An 18,102-nucleotide genomic window follows, 5' to 3' on the forward strand; every position below is an offset into this window, starting at 1 on the left:
TATATGTTCATAGTGAAAGAACCAGAAGAAAGATGTGGAAGCTCTCATTCTAGATAATATTAATTATACTAAAGAAGTCCAAGGGTTGAAAAAGAGAGGGAGAAAGATAAGAAAGGGAAAAACTTTCCAAAGTACAATATTAAGTGATATTGTAGACTATCAAATTAATTTGTAGTATTTCTGCAAATATGCTAAGATTGAACATCCAAATATTCCCCAGGATGAATAAGTAACTTGCAGACAGATAGAAACATTTATTTGATTGGGTGATGAGAATAGGGATAATTTTGGCCTCAGTGTCCTAATGTTATGCTGGTGTTGCTTTTTCAAAAATACAGCTTTTTAAGCGGTGAATTGTTATTTTATTGGTAAACATTTTAACAATAATTAATTTTTAAATCCCTCTTTAAAAATTTTTTGGACATGTAAGAATTCAGAAACTCCACCACCCAGGCGACTTTCCTGAAAAACGTACTCCAAAATGCACTCCAGAAAAATAAAATTTGAATCAGAATAAGAAATTTTTAAAATAAAGAAAAACACAGAAAACAAGAAATATAGACAGTCTAAATAATTCTTGATATTGAATTTGCAAAGTGAAATGCAATGGTGAAGAAAAAATTCCTAAAATATAAGGCATGATTGTTTTCGTTCATAGCAAACCGTAGCCTACATTCCAAATAACTTCAACAAACTAGGTGAGTAAGAGATACAAAGGAAAAGGGAAGAAAGGGTGTACTAAAGGTCTTGCCTTTCTGTGGGAGAAGGTTATTGATACTAATTAATGCCTGATATTGATACAAAAATAAAGGCTTAAAATGTGTAGGTGAGGACCCTTCTGGTTCCTAGTGTCTTCATCTTCCCAAATATGAAAGTAAACCCTTTCATCCAAGTAAATGGATATGCAAATCTCTCAAGAGCAAAGGGACAAACTGGAAGTGGGAATTAGTTCAAGCTGTTTCACAGATAGGACTTTTCCATGCCCACAGGAAGGAATGTCCACGGCACCCCCAAACTTTCCCTCCACAATGGGAAGAAGCTGGCACAGCAGGCCCCCAGCTGGAGACAGCCTACCTGGTGGTTTGCTGATGGCTCTCCTCTCAGGCTCCTTGAAAGGGAACTGCAGGGTGGTGTCCAGTGACTTGAAGCAATCTTTCAGAGAATTCTGTTGGTAGAATTCTACCAGCTCCTGCAAAGAAAACAGCAGGACAGATGCTCTCCCAGAGGGCCAGCCCACGATGGGGACACAGATGGAAGGAGCCACATCCAACGCCTCATGTGAAACAGGTCCTCCTTCTGGCCTCCCTGGCAAAAGACGCCTTGAATGCTCCCCATGATGGGGAGCTCACTCTCTTCCTGGTCAGCCGGAACCATTTTATGGTGAAGAAATCACATTGTCTCAAGACAGTTCTCCTAACAGCCAGTTCGTTGCATGATAAATTTACCAAATAATCAACTTGCCTGATGACCAGCTCACCAAAACCAACCCTCCATGGGTGTCAAGAGCACTATTTTTTACAAATAATTGTATTAATAATAAATGCTGTTTACTAAGTACCTACTGTGTGCTGGTCAGTGTGCAACCACACATCAAAACCTCCTAATAATCATGGGAGGTGAAAACATTGATGAGTCCCCTATTTTATAAATGGAGAAACTGAGTCACAGAGAAGGCTCGTGCAGGGTCCCACAGCTGGAAGAGGGCAGATTCAGAATTCAGTCCCAGGACAGGCAATAGAGTGTAGCAGCTAAGAGCTGGCCTCTATAATAAACTGATCTGAATTCAAGTCCCAGATGTGTTGCGTTTATGAATATTTCTTCCACAAACGCTCAACCTGATTCTAATAGTGGGGAAACAGGCAAGTCAACGTTAACATTCTGCAAAACAAAATGTCTTATGGTTTGGAGTTCTAGACTTCAAAAGTTCCAAAGTCATGAAAGACCAAAGAAATAAATAAAAGACTGGGGAACTATCGCAAATTAAAAGAGACACTAAGGAGATGAAAGGAATGTGTAATTCCCCTGATTATATCCTAGGGGGAAAAGGTTATAAAAGACATAATTCGGGCAATCAGGGAGCTTGGAAAATGGGCTGTGTATTATAATAATAATTTTGTATCAATGTTCAACTTCCTGACTGTGATAATGATACAGTAGTGAGGCAAGAGAATGTCTTGGCTCTTTGATAGTCATGCTAAAATACTTATAGGAAGGCTCATGATGTCTGCAAATTACTCCTAAATAGTGCAGAATAAATGTGTGAGTGTGTGTGCAGAGAGAGAGAGGGAGAGAGAGAAAGCAAAAGAGGAAGAATATTAGCAATCAGTAAATCCAGGTGAAAGGTCCACAGATATCCATGACACTATTCCAGCAACATTTCAGTAATTTTTCAGAAATAAAAAATGGGGGGAGGCAAAATTTTCAGAGTAAAAAGTTTGGGGACAAAATAGATTTGTGGAATGAGTGAACAGTCCCTAACCTTTTGGGCAGTCAAAGATCCACTTGAGGCTCAAGTGAAATTTGAGATACCTTCCCCCCAAAAAAAATGCAGATATATGCAAATTTCTGGATTTTCTTTCAGAGGATTCAAAGGATCCTCAAGCATCCACAGACCATGGGTAGGATCCATGTGCCTTAAACCAATGGGCTTAAGATGTCTAAAAGACAGCCCAAAATTACAGGGCACCAAATAGAAGCAAAAACACTTGAAAGGCATTTGGATTCTCTGTGAAATGGTCATTAAGCAGATTAGGCAGAGCTAAATCTTGACATCTGACAAAAATAGGGGCTCTGCCATTCTGTGATACCAGATGAGGACTAAATCTCAGTTTCCCCCATGTGTGAAATGGGAACTCAGAGAGTGAGTTGAGGGGATGAAGTGCAGTCCTATCTATAATATGTTTGGCACTCAGTAAGTGCTTTGTAAATGTTCACTGCTGCTACCGTTGTTGTTGTTGTTATTATTATTCTCAGTGTTGATGATTAGGAAAATGAGTTTAAAGCCAGTTGCTCCACAGTGCCTCTTGGAAGGGCTGTTCTGAATGTAGGAAAGGGGGCCCCAAGGTGGAGCTTCAGAGAGGGTCCTACCTAGATTCTGGAAGGCTGGGGTTAGGGATACACTGGCCCTTACCATAAGCCCCCGGAAAGCCTTCTTCTCTGTAATCCGGTACAGTCCTTCTGCTGTCATGATTTTAATATGCTTGACCTCAACATTATACCTGGAAGCAGGGAAAGAGAGCGAGATGGTCACTGGGTCCTGAGTCTGGGAATTCAGGCCCATCTCCTGTCGAGTCTCAGCCCCGTGCTACACACCCCCAACCATGGAAGAAGCGTTCTTGGCTACTTCAGGGAGGGGGCGACCACTGGAGCCCAACAGAATCCCTTCGCTGGAGCCTTTGCTGCTCTAAACCTTAATTTCTTCCTCCATATAATAGGAATCACCTTCCTTGACCCACAGGGTTGTTGAGAAGTCAAAAATACCTTATAAAGAAAGCACTGTTGTAGAGTAGATAGGATGAAATTTCCACTTCCACCAATGTGAATGACCATAGAATCTAAAGGATGTGCGAGAAGGGACCCATTTCCACCAATATGGAGGACCACAGACTAGTAAGGACCAGGAAGAGGCATGAATTGGCAGAAGTGGTTCTGCCAATATGAAGAACTAGATAACCAAAAACATCTCCTACTCAAAAATCCCCTAGAAATGCCGTGAAAAAAATGCTGAGCTCTCAAAAAAGTAAGGGAAATCCCCAGAGGCCAAAAATGAGGATGAAACTTAAAAGTATATGTCTTTTTACTCTTTTTTTTTTTTTTTTTGGCCACGCTACGCAGCTTGGGGAATCTTAGTTCCCCAACCAGGGATCGAACCCGGGCCCCCAGCAGGAGAAGCACAGAGTCCTAACCACTGGACGGCCAGGAAATTCCCGAGGAGCATATGTCTTAATCACATAGAAACATGAGATGAGTTACTGGGTCCCTGTTGAGTAGAGAGTTGGCACTGAGACCCACCCACACTCCATAAGGGTGGACTGTCAAAAAGCTACATCCTCAGGAAAAGAGGTGGTCTAGAAAAACCCACCCATGAGCACAGAAGGGACCATGTGAAAGCTTGTTTGTCTCAGACCCAAAACAGAAAAGTCACCCTTGAGAATTCATAACCTCAGTCCTACCCTCTTATGGGTTTAGCATTTGTACTTAAACCACCTGTGTAGTCTGGGAAACTAACGAATTAACCAAGAATATTTTAACCTGAAAAAGAAATTAACTTGTTGGTGATTCCCAACAGAAGCAAATGCAAAATCTCTGGGGAGCCAGGCAGCAAAGATACCCACAGGGAAAGCCCCACTTAAAATCACAAGACCCAATGACAAAACCAACAAGGAAACAAGTCACCACAAGCAAGAAGCTGCACCCAACAAACGGTAAGGCAGGAAAGCCAGGGTCTGCAAGACTTGGGTCCAGATTGCATTTCTGCCTCTTCCTAGAGTATGCTAAATGCCTCCCGGAGCCTTGCTTAAGAAGCGTATCTCTTTCCTGTGGGTTGCCAGTCAAGTAACAGAAATAAGAAAGATTAAAAACACCTAGGACCCTGCAGGAGCTCAATAAAAGATAACTATCGTGACTGTACATTTCCTTCTTCCTAAGCGCCTGCAGTGCCCAGGTCACAAGGGGAGATAGGTCAGGAAAGGAGGAATTACTTAATGCTGATGGCAAATTCTGCAGCATCTTTCACCCTCTGTCGCACCAAAAACGTCCCGTCGGAGCGGTTGGTGAGGATGCTTTCTGCCGCGGCTCGCTCCATGGGGCCCGCGTACCTGTCAAGATACGCCAGGGAGAAAGGTCCACACAGCCCCTATGTTGCGCTATTGAGGCTGCTTTTCCCCCCCAACCCCTGTGATTTCTTTTTAAGTTAATGACAGCCTGGGTCTAGCAGCGCCCTTAGACACCAAGGTAAACCTTGGGGGAGGCAGTGGCCAGAGTCCCAAAGCGGGCAGTGGCCATTAGATATCCGTAAGTCACACCCAAGGTTTCACCCCTGGATTGCAGGAGACAACTCAGTCCTTTGGGTGTGACTGTGTCTCAGAGTGACACAATAAGAAATATATATTTGGTTTCTGTGCCCCCCACCCTTTCCTGGCACTTAACTCCTAAAACCTTCGGAATCTCCGAAGTGATAAGTGTCTTTTTTGTATGCTAATGAGATGATTGGGGGCTCTTTGATAGCCTCAGGATGGGGGCTGGTGGCCAGAAGAAACAACCACGTGGTTAGAGGGTTGGAACTTTCAGGCTCACCCCACCCCTACATACGGGGAGAGAAGAGGGGCTGGAGGTTGAGTTCATCACTAATGGCCAAGGATTTAACCAATCTTGCCTACGTAATGATGCCTCAACCAAACCCCAAGCAAATGGTTTTGGAGAGACTCCAGGTTGGTGAACACAGGGAGGTACCGGGAGGGTGCAAGCCCAGAGAGGGCGTGGAAGCTCCGCCCCCTTTCCCCGTACCTTGCGCTGCGCATCTCTTCAATCTGACTGTTCCTGATCTGACTGTTCCTGAGTTGAATCCTTTTATAATAAACTGGTAATCTAGTAAGGAAACTGTTTCTCCAAGTTCTGTGAGTTTGTGTCAGCAAATTACCAAACCCAAGGAGGGGGTTGTGGGAACCCCCCATTTATAGCCGATGGGTCAGAAATAGGGGTGGCCTGAGCTTGTGATTGGCATCTGAAGTGGGGGATTGTCTCGTGGGACTGAGCCCTTAATCTGTGGGATCTGATGCGAACTCCAGACAAACAGTGTCAGAATTGAATTGAATTGTAGGACACCCAAGCCGGTGTCTGGAGAACTGGAGAATCGTTTGACGTAGGAAGAAAATCCCACACATTTGGTTTTAGAACTGTTGAGAGTGTGAGTATAGAAAAACAGTTGTTGGGTTTTCTTTCTTTTACTTGGAATTTGGCATGCCTGGACAGGTATTTACTGAGCGTCCACTGTCTGTCCATCTCTGTGGTCACCAGGACGGAAATAGGGTGAGGAGAGTGAGACTTAGCCTCAGGAACAAAATTTAAAGGTCAAGCCAAAAAACTCAGGCATCAAGATAAATAATAACAAGTAAAATAAGTAGTATTTTAATGCAGTATTTTTAAAGTGCAAAAACATCCATAAAAGGAATGAAGTACTGATATATTCTACAATGTGGATGAACCTTGGAAACATGATGCTGAGAGAAGCCAGTCACATAAGGGCATGTACTGTATGATTCCATGTATATGAAACATCCAGAACAGGCAAATCCATAGAGACAGAAAGTACATTAGTGATTGTCAAGGGCTGGGGGAAGGGGATGGGGGTGATTGTTAAGGTGACGGGGTTTCTTTTTGGGGGGTGATGAAAATGTTTTGGAGCTAGATAGAGGTGCTGCTTGCACACCATTGTGAATGTGAATACTAAATGCCATTAAATATATTGGGCTGGCCAAAAAGTTCGTTCGGGTCTTTCCATATGGAAAAACCTGAACGAATTTTTTGGCCAGCCCGATAGATGTGAAAAATAAATAAAGCTGTGACTATGAATATTTTATGCTGTAAATGTAAATATATAACATAAATAACATATATTAATTATAGATAATATATAATTATATATGATATATCAATGTGGACATGAATATATTTATGGCATAAATTTAAATATAAACATAAAAAATATAATTATAGATAACACAATTATAAATAATATATAAATATGAATATGAAGGTGTTTATGCTACAAATGTAAATACATAACATATATATATTAATCATATACTATATAATTATAGGTAATATATGTGGGAATATGAATACATTTGTGCCATAAATTTAAATATATACGAACTATAGACAATACATTTATGATATAAAATATGAATTATTTATCATATATGAATACAAATATGTTTATGCTATAAATGTAAATATGTAACAATATATATTAATTATATACTATATAATTACAGATAACATGTAAGTGTGAAGAGGACTATATTTATAAGTGTGAATATAACATAAATAATGTATGTTAATTATACATAATATATAATATAGATAATATATAAATATGAATACAAATATATGCTATAAATAGATAACATAATATGTATTAATTTTATATAATACATAATTATATGATCTATAAATGTGAATATGTAACATAAACGTAAATATTAACATAAATGGCACTTCGGTTAATCTTACGTCATGTAAATTTCACCTCAATTTTAAAAATAAATTCAAAAAAAATCTGTGATGAGCAAAATGTCAAAATTTTAAATAAGGACAAGATCTGACTCTGCAGTTGCCTGATTCACCACAGTTCACCTTTCCCTACTCCCAGCCCTATCATATCCTGTGTCTTTACTTACAGTTTTGGTATTTTGGTCATCACGGATTTTTTTGCCTTGCTTTCGATTTTTTAAAATATTGCATTAAAATAGTATGGATCTCGATGCCTGAGTTTTTTGGCACCCCCTTAAATGTTGCACCCAAAGTCAGGGTCTCACTCTCCTCAATCCAGTTCCGGCCCTGGTGACCTGGTGACAACATCTGGCAGGGCAGGGGCAGAGTGAGCACAGCCTCAGGTGACCACGGTTTAAATCCTGGCTCTGCCACCTAGTTGCTCTGTGACCTCGGGAACTGAGTTTGCTACTTTGAGCCCCAATTTCCTTTTCTGAAAAGAGGAGATAAAACTGCCCATCACAGAGGGACATTTTTGACAAATGGCAATAATGCAGTTGGTGCACCTCATACATGGTAGGCATTCACGACACGGGTGTGTTATTATGCCCTTTGTGTAATAAGGTCAGGCTTTGGAGTCAGGCAAGCTTGGGTTCGAATCTGACCTCCTTCACTTCATCACTCTGTGATAGTGAACAAATCACTTGTCCTCTCTGAGCCTCGGTTTCCTCCTTTGCAGAAAGAGAGTAAGAATAACACGTACTTCAAAGTTTTACTACCAGAATTGAATGTGTCCTTGAAGTGCTGACACACGGTCATAAAAACAATACCATAGCATGTCCGAATCTAAGATGCCAATGATTGTAAAATTCACTGTGCTTTCGTGGGCAATTACGAAATAAAAATTACTACCCATAAAATTAGGCAGAAGACTCAGACACCACTAATTGTAAGAGCCATTCCAATGCCAGAGATGTTAAAACGTGGGGGAGAAAAATGTGTATTTTAGAATGCATGAAATGCAGTCATAACAGCGAGTGCTAATAATAACAGATAATAAAGTGCTTTTTGTGTGCCAGGAACAGAGCCAAGCACTTTATAGGCTCATGGAAACCACCTAACAGCCTTATGAAGCAGATATTATTAATCTGTTTTCCAGAGAGGAAAGCTGAAGCACAGAGAAGTTGAGTTACTGGCCAAAGGTCACAGAACTGGATAATATTGGAGTCAGGATTTGAACCCAGGTCAGTGGGCTCCAAAGCAACACTGAAAACCTCCATCCCTCACTGCTCTATCAGTAGTAGGTGCTCAAAAAAAAGGGGGGATGGGGGTGGGGAGAGGGAACTGCCATTATATCATCACCATCATTTTCCTTCCAGTGAGAACATAATGTCCCAAAGTCAGGGACCTTCTTTTGTCTGTTCTCTCCTCAGCAGCCCCCGGCATAGGGCTGGAGCCAGCAGTTACTGCCCAAGGTTTGAAGAATGAATAACTGATTGGTTTGTAGCCCCCATCCCCACCCCAATGCCCAGCCCAGGCATCCACCCCAAAGCACTCCAAGTTGAAAATTTAAAAGGTGGTTCTACTTACCAGAGATGAACAGACAGGTCCTGAGGGGGACCCTGGGGACACAAAGACCAAGACTCAGGGCAAAGGGTCCAGCACGGCAACAGGCTTCAGGGCACTACATTCATTCATTTTTTCCACTGTCATTTATTGGGGGCCTATTATGTGCCAGGCACTGTGCACTTCACTGGAAATACAGTCCCAGAATCCAGGGGGAGAAATCAGTCCACCCTCAAATGAATCAGCTTTAAAGAGGCAGCTACGTTTGTAGGCAGAAATTGGAGAGATGTTCAGATCTTGACTTCTGAATGCCATGTTCCAATGAAAGGACCCAGGCTCCTTGGGAAAATGGTTGATTCCAAGATTGGGGCAGAAAAAGTACAAGAGAAGTCTGCTATTGTGCTAGAAAGTAAGGAAGGGCTCAAAGAATGATGGGGACACGCCAAAAGGACAGAAGAGCCAGCCTGAAGGGGCTCCCATTGGTCAAGGGTGGGACAATTTTAAAATAAAAATCCAGGAACATTTCCTGAGATAGATAACACACAGATACATAGATAGACACGTAGAAGATTGATTGATACATAGATACACAGATACACAGCTAAATACAAAGATGATTATTAGATAAATACATAGATACACAGATATACAGATGGATACATAGATACATAGATACATAGACAGATGACTGATAGATACACAGATACATAGATACACAGATGATTGACAGATACATAGATACAAAGATGATTGGCTGATACACAGATGCACAGATAAATACATAGATGATTATTAGATAGATATATAGATGATTGATAGGTAGATAGATACATAGATGATTGATAGATAGATACACAGATACAGATGGATACACAGATAGATACATAGATAGATGATTGATAGATACACAGATACATAGGTACACAGATGATTGACAGATACATAGATACAAAGATGATAGATAGATACATAGATGCATACATATATAATACCTAGATATACAGATTAGAAGAGACAGTTCTTCTTTACAATAGAATATCTGCTAATAATTTCTCAGGAAATGATGGAGTTGGAAATTCATAATGTAACTTCGCAGGAATTGATGGAGTTGGAAATTCATAATGTAACTCCACAGTGGAGAAATGACCCCAAGCCAAAAAAAAAAAAAAAAGTCAAAGATATTTTTGGGAAAAGTATAAACATGTACTCTGGATTACATAATATATAATGATTTATATTATATATAATAATTTATATAATAGTATAATGTCCTTGTTGAATTTCATGTTTTTAAAAATCATGCTATGATTATACAAGAGAAGGTTCCCGCTCTTGGGAGATATTCAGAGATGAAGGAGAAATACGTCTGTAAACTTACTTTGAAGTATCTCAGGAAAAATAAATAATAGACATTTTTTAAATAAATAGATTGTGCAGAGAAAGATGATAGAGCAAATGGGACAAAACGTTAACAGGTAGTGAATCTGAGTAAACGATGTATGGAAGTTCTTTGCATTATTCTCAGGACTTTTCTGGAAGTCTGAAATTACATAAAATGAAAGCGACAAAAACGGGACTTGCCCTCTGCAGGCTCCTATGAGGGCTGTGAAGCAGGCAGCAGGGTCATGACGGAGGATAAGGTTTGGGAAGAGTGGGGAAGATCTGAAGTCATCATCAGGAAGAGGGAATCAGGGGCTTCCCTGGTGGTACAGTGGTTAAGAACCTGCCTGCCAATGCAGGGACATGGGTTCGACCCCTGGTCCGGGAAGATCCCACATGCTGTGGAGCAACTAAGCCCGTGCGCCACAACTACTGAGCCTGCACTCTAGAGCCCATGAGCCACAACTACTGAGCCCGTGTGCCACAACTACTGAAGCCCGCACACCTAGAGCCCATGCTCCACAACAAGAGAAGCCACCGCAATGAGAAGCCCGCCCACCGCAACGAAGAGTAGCCCCCACTCGCTGCAACTAGAGAAAGCCTGCAGGCAGCAATGAAGACCCAACGCAGCCAAAAATAAATAATAAATTAATTAATTTTAAAAAAAAAAGATGAGGGGATCAGGGGAGTGGGGAACAGGTGAAGAAGGACAGGGGCCGGGCAGAGTGGTGGGCAGGTCTGTTCCCAAAAGCTGGGCAAGGAGGCACGGGGTGGGGAGTGACCCTGTAGAGGACTCCATTTGGTGCCCCAGAAGGAAGGCAGGGGTTGGCCAACCTTCTGGACCCCTGCTCCTTCTCCTGATGATGGAGAGGATCTTCATACAAGAAAAACCAAAGAGAAAAGGACTGGTCATCCTTCCCAGGGTGGCCCCCTCTCTGGGCTCAGTCATTGAGGTAGGGAGTGACCTGCCATGATGGGCGGCCCCCTCCTGATCTCAGGAGTGTCTCCCCAACGCTGCAGAGGGTCGCAGGACCCTCTCTGAACTCCCCTGCCCTCTCTCCAACCAGACTTGAGACACTCACGTGCACGTAGGGCTTGACCCTGTTACAGGGAAACCAGCCAACTTCGTTGGTAGACGTATTCCTGCCCTAAGAAGATGGGAGGGAAAGATGGACAGAGAAGTTACAGGCATCCAACATGTGTGTGTGTGTATGTCCATCTTTCACCCAACGGCCACTCTGCTTGGCCATCTATCTCTCCATGGCCTGGATGCCCAGAGAGGTGTCAATCAGTATCAACTTCCTGGGAAGACCACCAGCTCAGAAGGGCCAGGCCAGCCCCAGAAATCCCCACAGACGTCACTCTCCCCAGAGCAGCCGTGTCCAGTTGTGCCATGATCCCATTCCCAAGGTCACCTACACCCTGACCCCCACGCTCAGGTCCTTCTCCATCACTCCCACGGCCCCAGCCTGTACCTCCCACCAGTTCTGTTCGGCTTCGGCCTTGGTGAGCTCCACAATGTCTCCAGGGCTGAGGCGTAGAAAAGGTCCAATGGCTCCAGGGGGTGGAGGCAGCCCATAGTACTCCTGGCACACCTCCATCTTGGGCAGGCCTGGAGGGGAGGGGAGGTGGTGATACAGCACGGCTGGTAGTCCGGGACTTTCAAACCTGAGTCTCACCACTCACCAAGATGGCGAAAATTAAAAAGACAGACGATACGGCAATACCAATACGGTGGCAAGGATGTGGAGCAATTGGAAGTCACCTGGGTTTCTGGATTCTATTTTTTTTTTTTTACTTGAAGAAGTTTTTAATATGAAAATATTTTAAATAATTTTTTTGGCAAAAACAGGGAGGGTGGCCACCACCCCATAGCCCATTCCTACATGGCTGTAGGAATCCACTTTGGAAAACTATTTGGCCGTATCCACTAAAGCTAATTCCACTCCTGACATATCACCAAGAGAAATGAAAACATAGGTCCCAGGGAGTCATAGACAAGAATGTTTACAGCAGCTCTCTTCACAAGAGCCAAAAAAATTGGCAACAAACCCAATGTCCTCAAGAAAATGGATAAACACAGCACAAAATACAATAAGCAACGAAAAAGAACAAATGACTGTTTCAGGTAACCACACTAATATGCAGTAACGGAGGCCATGCTGTACAATTTCATATGTATGAAGTTCAAGGGCAGGCAAAACTAATCTATGATGATAGAGGTCAGACAGTGGTTCCCTCTGGGAGGCAGGATGCACTAGCAGTGAGTATGACCAACACCATCCAATAAAACTTTCTGCAATGACGGAAATGTTCTATACATTAATCTGAATGGTGGTTACATGGGTAGAAATTCAGTGAGCCATACATTTAAGATTTATTCATTTTATACACCTTATGGTATGTATTTTCTATCTCAATAGAAATATTTTTAAAAAAAAAAGAAATACTTCTATCTCAATAGAAAATTATATATATATATTTATATATATAAAATGGATATGAGCAAGTGTATATATGTGTACATATATATGAACATATATGTATTGGCTATGTTTCTATATATATATATATATATATATATATATATATATACACACACTCACATACACTCATACATATTTCCTCCTATTGAGGACATTTGGGTTGTCTGGTTTTTGACCAATAAAGCTGATATATACATTTTTGTATAAAGCTGATTTTATACATATGTATTATTATATTATATATATAGTGTGTGTGTATATATATATATATATATATATATATATATATATATATATATATATATTCCTGCTATTGAGGACATTTGAGTTGTTTCTAATTTTTGACTATTACAAATAAGACTGATGTGTCTATATCTAGCTGTAGATATAGAACTACAGCTAGATATCTATCTATGTATCAGGATAGATAGATAGATAGATAGATAGATAGATAGATAGATAGATAGATAGATAGATAGATAGATAGATGATAGATAGATGATAGATAGATAGATAGATAGATAGATAGATGATAGATAGATCGATCTGAAACTGAATCTTTACACTGATTCTGTATGACTATGAGCAAAGATTTTATTTTTCACGGCCACACCAAGTTCTTCAATAATGCCTTGCCGCCCTGCTTCCTAGCCTTCGTACATGCTGTTCCCTCTGCCTGGAACACTCCTGCCATCCTCACCTGTCTGACTCCTCCTTATCCCTCAAGTGTCCACTTTAATGCCACCTCCTTTGAGAAGCCTTCCCTGAAGGCTCAGATTCATCAGGTCCTCCGGTTGAATGCTCTGGAAAACCCTCTACTTCGCCCACCTCAACTGGAATGACTTAGCCAAAGTCTGTCTCCTGCTACCAGCCTGGGAGCTTTGGAAGAACAGGAAGCACACTGTTTTTAGTCACCATTTGCCCCAGACAATATATACAGTAGATGCTGAATAAAAATCACCCATCACGACTGTGATCCCACAAACACCATTAATATATACCAAAGTCCAGCCTTTCCCCACTGCCATTGGGCTAAAACGAATTCTGGCTTGGCCAAACTCTTCATCTCCTGCATCCAGTTGGACTACACTTTGCTGAAACGACTCCATTATGATAAGATTTTGTGATACAGAATCAGTGGGAGAAGGGATGAGGTATGCCCAGCCAGCTAAGACTACAGATGGAGTTTGTCAGCGAGAAAAGAAGGGGCGCCGGGGGGGCAGTGAGTAATAAAAGTGAATGGGAGGGGGGTGGAGGGATAAATTGGGAATTTGGGGTTAATGGATACACACGACTATATATAAAATAAACAACAAGAACCTACTGTATAGCACAGGGACCTATATTCAATATCTTATATTACTGGATCAATACAGTAATAAACTATAATGGAAAAGAATCTAAAAAAAAAAAAAAATATATATATATATATATAACTGAATCACTTTGCTGCACACCTGAATCATTGTAAATCAACTAGACTTCAGTTTAAAAGATACGTATATACATAAAAATGTGAACGGGAGAGAAAGAGCAGCTCAACGAGGATTTCTATGTTCCGTGCATCCCCTTCACGGTGTTTGAGCAAAGCTAGTAAAGAACTTGAGTTCGTTATTTATAAATTCCTTTTGGGTTTCTAAGACTGGAACAAATGCTTTATAATCAGGACATTATGTGGTCATTAATATAATTGTTCAGATCTGCCCCTGGGCCAGCATCACTGAGGCAGACTAGATTTATTTCTGCCCCACACAGCGCCCCCTGCTGACTCACCCAGCTCATTCCTCTTTTTGTCTTGAGCCCGCCGATGTGGCTTATCCTGGAGGGAGAGACCAAGACAGCAAGTATCGCTACCTGTGCCCAGCCTGAGGGCTCAGCCCTTATCTGAGCACCCAGCAAAGAGCCATGCCCACTGCCAAGGGCTCCCAGGTCCTGCCTTCCCTACCCACCCCCCTGATTTTCCACGCACAGAAAGGAGCATGGGGGTCTTACCTTCTTCATAGTTCCTGAAAAATCTGAGAGGGTAAAGGAAATACTAGTTAGAATGGGAACCCCCCACCCTCCATGCAGAAGCAAGCCCACCTCCCAACTTCAGTCTCCTGGTACCTTGCCCGTGTCGACCACATGGAGGGACCCTCCCCAGACACTCCTTGTGTGCAGGTGCCCGGCATCTCTGACAACGGTAGCCCTGATAGAAAGTGCCTCTGGGATGCAGGGAGAAGATAAAGAAGAGAGTCAGTGATATTGAACGAACACAGCCAATCGTTTTACCAACAACATAAAGGGCCCCTTTGTGTTCTCTTTAGAGCAGGACAGAGATGGAGAAGCTAAAGGTCAAAGGAGGGCCTCCCCGCTCCCAACTCAGGGCCATGACAGCCAGGGGAGCCCCCCACCACAAAAGAGGAAGAGCCAACCCAGCCCAGGACCCAGGTCCATCCTCCCAGACTCCCACCTCAGCAGCATCTGGCAAGCCTTGCAGGACGTGGTCTCCTCAAAGGAAAACATCTGGAAGTCATGCCCGTTGGCAGTGGCGTTCTCGGGGTAGATGTTGGAGCTGGTGAGGGAAGATAATTCCATGCAACGGAACAGGATTCAGCCATAAAAGGGAATGAAGTACCAACACACGCTGCAGTGTGGATGGATCAAGACTTCATTCTTTTTTATGGCTGAATACTATTCCATTGCATGGATATGCCCTGTTGCGTTTGTCCATCCATCCACTGATGGACATTTGCATTGTTGCCACCTTTTGGCTGTTGTGAATCGTGCTGCAATGAACATGGGTGAAGACAGAAAGCAGATTGGTGGTTGCCAGGGGCTGGGAGCAAGAGAAATGGGGAGTGATCACTTCATGGTTGCAGGGTCTCCTTTGGGGTAGATGAAAATATTCTGGAACTGGATAAAGGTGATGGTCGCACATTGTGAATGTACTAAATGCCATTGAAATGTACACTTTAAAATGGCTATGTTTGGGGAACTCCCTGCTGGTCCAGTGGTTAGGAGTCCGTGCTTTCACTGCCAAGGGCCCGGGTTCGATCCCTGTGGGGGAACTAAGATCCCACAAGGCATGCAGCACAGCCAAAAAAAAAAAATGTCTAAGTTTTTGTTATGTGAATTTCACCTCGAGAAAAAGAAGGAGGAGGAAGACAAGGAGGAAGGATTTTCAGGCTGGTGACTGAAGCTTACGAAGACTTGGCATTCTGGTGATGCAGACAGCCTTAAAAGACTGTCCCTCTCGTTTCCCAGATGAGGAAACTGAGATTCAGAGTGCTCTCATGGCAGAGATGAGACGACAGCACAGAATTGCCTCCCAGATCCTGCACCCACATGATACAGTCCTCTGAGGATAGAAAGATGGAGGAGGAGGGGGGCTCACATGGCCATCTCGAACTGCTCCATCCACTTCTTCTTCAGTTCTCGTGTCTTGAAAAACAGCTCATAGCCCTGGGCACCTTGGTCCTCAATCAGGAGGAACATGTGGGTCCACTGCAGGGAAGCAGGGTTGAGAATGAAGGCACCTGCTCTGAAGAGGGTGGGACCACACGCCCATTGACCCTACCACTGCGGGGAGAAAAGGGTCAAGCCAACTACAGCCTGTCTGCTCCCAGGAGAGCCATGCATGGGGTACCACGCAAATACACATTCACAAATCTAAAATCACACAACACACGCACCGGCATTCCAAAGGCCAAGTGGAGAGCTCAAGCTGCATTGAGGACCCCCAGCACTGAGGTCCCCCAGTTACAGCCTCCAAGCCTCACCTTCTTGTTGTCCCGCTCTCCGGAGGAGTCATCTCTAACCTGGAAGCTGTGCAGGTTCACAAAGTCCTTGAGGTCGTAGGTGTCCCCTCGGCGCTTACAGATGAGCAGAGCTTTGTCGAGCAGGAAGGCGTACCTGGAAGCAGCTGGGTCAGGTGCCCCTGTCGGGCTCCTGCTTAAGTCCCTACCGGCTCTCTGCCTGATCCCCTCCCACCTTCCTGGCCCCCGCCCTGCTGTCCATCTAGGATTCCTGCCCTTCTCCTCCTCTGTGGCCAACTTGGCCATGCCTACCTCACCCACGTGATCCTTACAGGTCCTGCCACCTGTCGTTCTTGGCTCCGCCCATGCATCCATGCTGGCTCTGCCCCGCCTCTCCGTCTAGGCTCCACCCACTGGTCTGTGTGGCCTCACCCACCTGTCTATCTAGAAATAGGGCCAAGGCCCTGCCCAGACTTCACCCCAGATCCGTGTTGGCTCTGTCCACCTGCCTAACTGGTAGCCTGGCCCCGCCCCTGTCCAGGCTCCACCCCAGATCCGTGTTGGCTCCGCCCACCTGTCCATCTTGGAGCGCCGCTCCACAGAAGTGATCTTGAGCTCGCCATCGATCTTGGGTCGGCCATAGTGGGCCAGAGACTGGTCCTACACAGCAGACAGGGTGTCCGGTAAGGGGCCAAGCAGAAGACCAAACCCCCTCCCCACGCGGCCACGCCCCTGGCCATCCCCACTCCGCCCGCTCACCAGGTTCTCGATGGATAGCTGGAAGTTGGTGATCTGCCTCAGCGTCTCGTTGTCCCGCTTGACCTCGTTCACGCACTGTGCCAGGTCCTGGGGGTGGGACAGGGGTGAGCCTGGGCCCCCCCAACCTGGCCGGAGACAGGGGGTCAGCCCCCAGCAGGGGCTGGCAGAAGGATGTCACTGTCCCCAAGGGAGACGCGGCGAATAGCTCACTCGGCGTACAGGTGTGTCCCCGTGCGGTGGGGGCAGGGGTGGCCCGTGGGTATGACCGTGCCTGGATGGTGCTCACTGACCTGAATGCGTATGTGTCTGTGTGTCCCCGTCACCCCTGTGTGTGACCACTCACCCTCATGGCATCCAGGGCCAGCCGCAAGTTCTCCTTCTCCGTTGCGTCCTGCGTGTGCTTCACCAGCTCCTGCGTGACCCGCAGAGACGCATATCACCCGGGGCCTGCCCTCTCATCCTGGGGAGCTTTCCAAACAAGCCTGGCCCACCAGGTCCTTCTCCTCCTTCTGCTGTCCCTAGAGGCATGGCCCCAATGACCCCACCCAGAGAGGGGAGCCCAGCCCCCAGGAGCCCTTGCAGGGAGCTCGATGTGCCAAACCCATGCCTGGGCGCCCCCTTGGGCACCTGGAGAAGGAGGTGATATTTGAGGACCCGCTGCATGGGCACCATCAACAGGTCCCGTAAGGTGAACCTCCCGTTGTTCGCTCGCTGAGAACATTCCTGGGAGATTGGAGAAAGGGGTGAGTGAGAAGAGGTAGAGGCAGGTGGGGATTTTTATAGAACCCGAAGCTTCATCTCTCCCCCAAGGAAATAAGGAAGAATGCCACGGGGTGAGGGGTGGTTTAAGACCCAGCTGGAAGGCTGCCTGGGGAAGAGGTCCAGGATTCCTCAGCTGAGGGGGGCTGGAGAGGGGGAGATGGACAGGTCTGGAGGGTCCCCACTGTGGAGATCAAAGAAGC

General features: G+C 44.5%; 1 protein-coding gene across 3 annotated transcripts in view; it reads right to left on the reverse strand.

Annotated features, from left to right (window-relative positions):
* The window catches only part of VAV1 (vav guanine nucleotide exchange factor 1), a 55,781-nt gene that overhangs the window by 2,242 nt on the left and 35,437 nt on the right, over positions 1 to 18,102 (reverse strand). For 2 of the 3 annotated variants that reach the window (XM_068534987.1, XM_068534985.1), the window contains 16 exons: positions 17,768 to 17,863; positions 17,484 to 17,552; positions 17,141 to 17,227; positions 16,956 to 17,041; positions 16,406 to 16,538; positions 16,021 to 16,130; positions 15,097 to 15,198; positions 14,751 to 14,848; positions 14,637 to 14,659; positions 14,418 to 14,463; positions 11,634 to 11,770; positions 11,241 to 11,306; positions 8,803 to 8,834; positions 4,701 to 4,817; positions 3,131 to 3,218; positions 1,075 to 1,189 (listed from right to left, as the gene is read on the reverse strand). In XM_068534987.1, the coding sequence (XP_068391088.1) occupies positions 1,075 to 1,189; positions 3,131 to 3,218; positions 4,701 to 4,817; positions 8,803 to 8,834; positions 11,241 to 11,306; positions 11,634 to 11,770; positions 14,418 to 14,463; positions 14,637 to 14,659; positions 14,751 to 14,848; positions 15,097 to 15,198; positions 16,021 to 16,130; positions 16,406 to 16,538; positions 16,956 to 17,041; positions 17,141 to 17,227; positions 17,484 to 17,552; positions 17,768 to 17,863 (1,405 nt within the window). The remainder of the gene's footprint in view (positions 1 to 1,074; positions 1,190 to 3,130; positions 3,219 to 4,700; positions 4,818 to 8,802; positions 8,835 to 11,240; positions 11,307 to 11,633; positions 11,771 to 14,417; positions 14,464 to 14,636; positions 14,660 to 14,750; positions 14,849 to 15,096; positions 15,199 to 16,020; positions 16,131 to 16,405; positions 16,539 to 16,955; positions 17,042 to 17,140; positions 17,228 to 17,483; positions 17,553 to 17,767; positions 17,864 to 18,102) is intronic. The other variant, XM_068534986.1, reaches the window with a different exon arrangement.

This window comes from Eschrichtius robustus, chromosome 2 (assembly GCF_028021215.1).
Source record: "Eschrichtius robustus isolate mEscRob2 chromosome 2, mEscRob2.pri, whole genome shotgun sequence".
NCBI lineage: Eukaryota > Metazoa > Chordata > Mammalia > Artiodactyla > Eschrichtiidae > Eschrichtius > Eschrichtius robustus.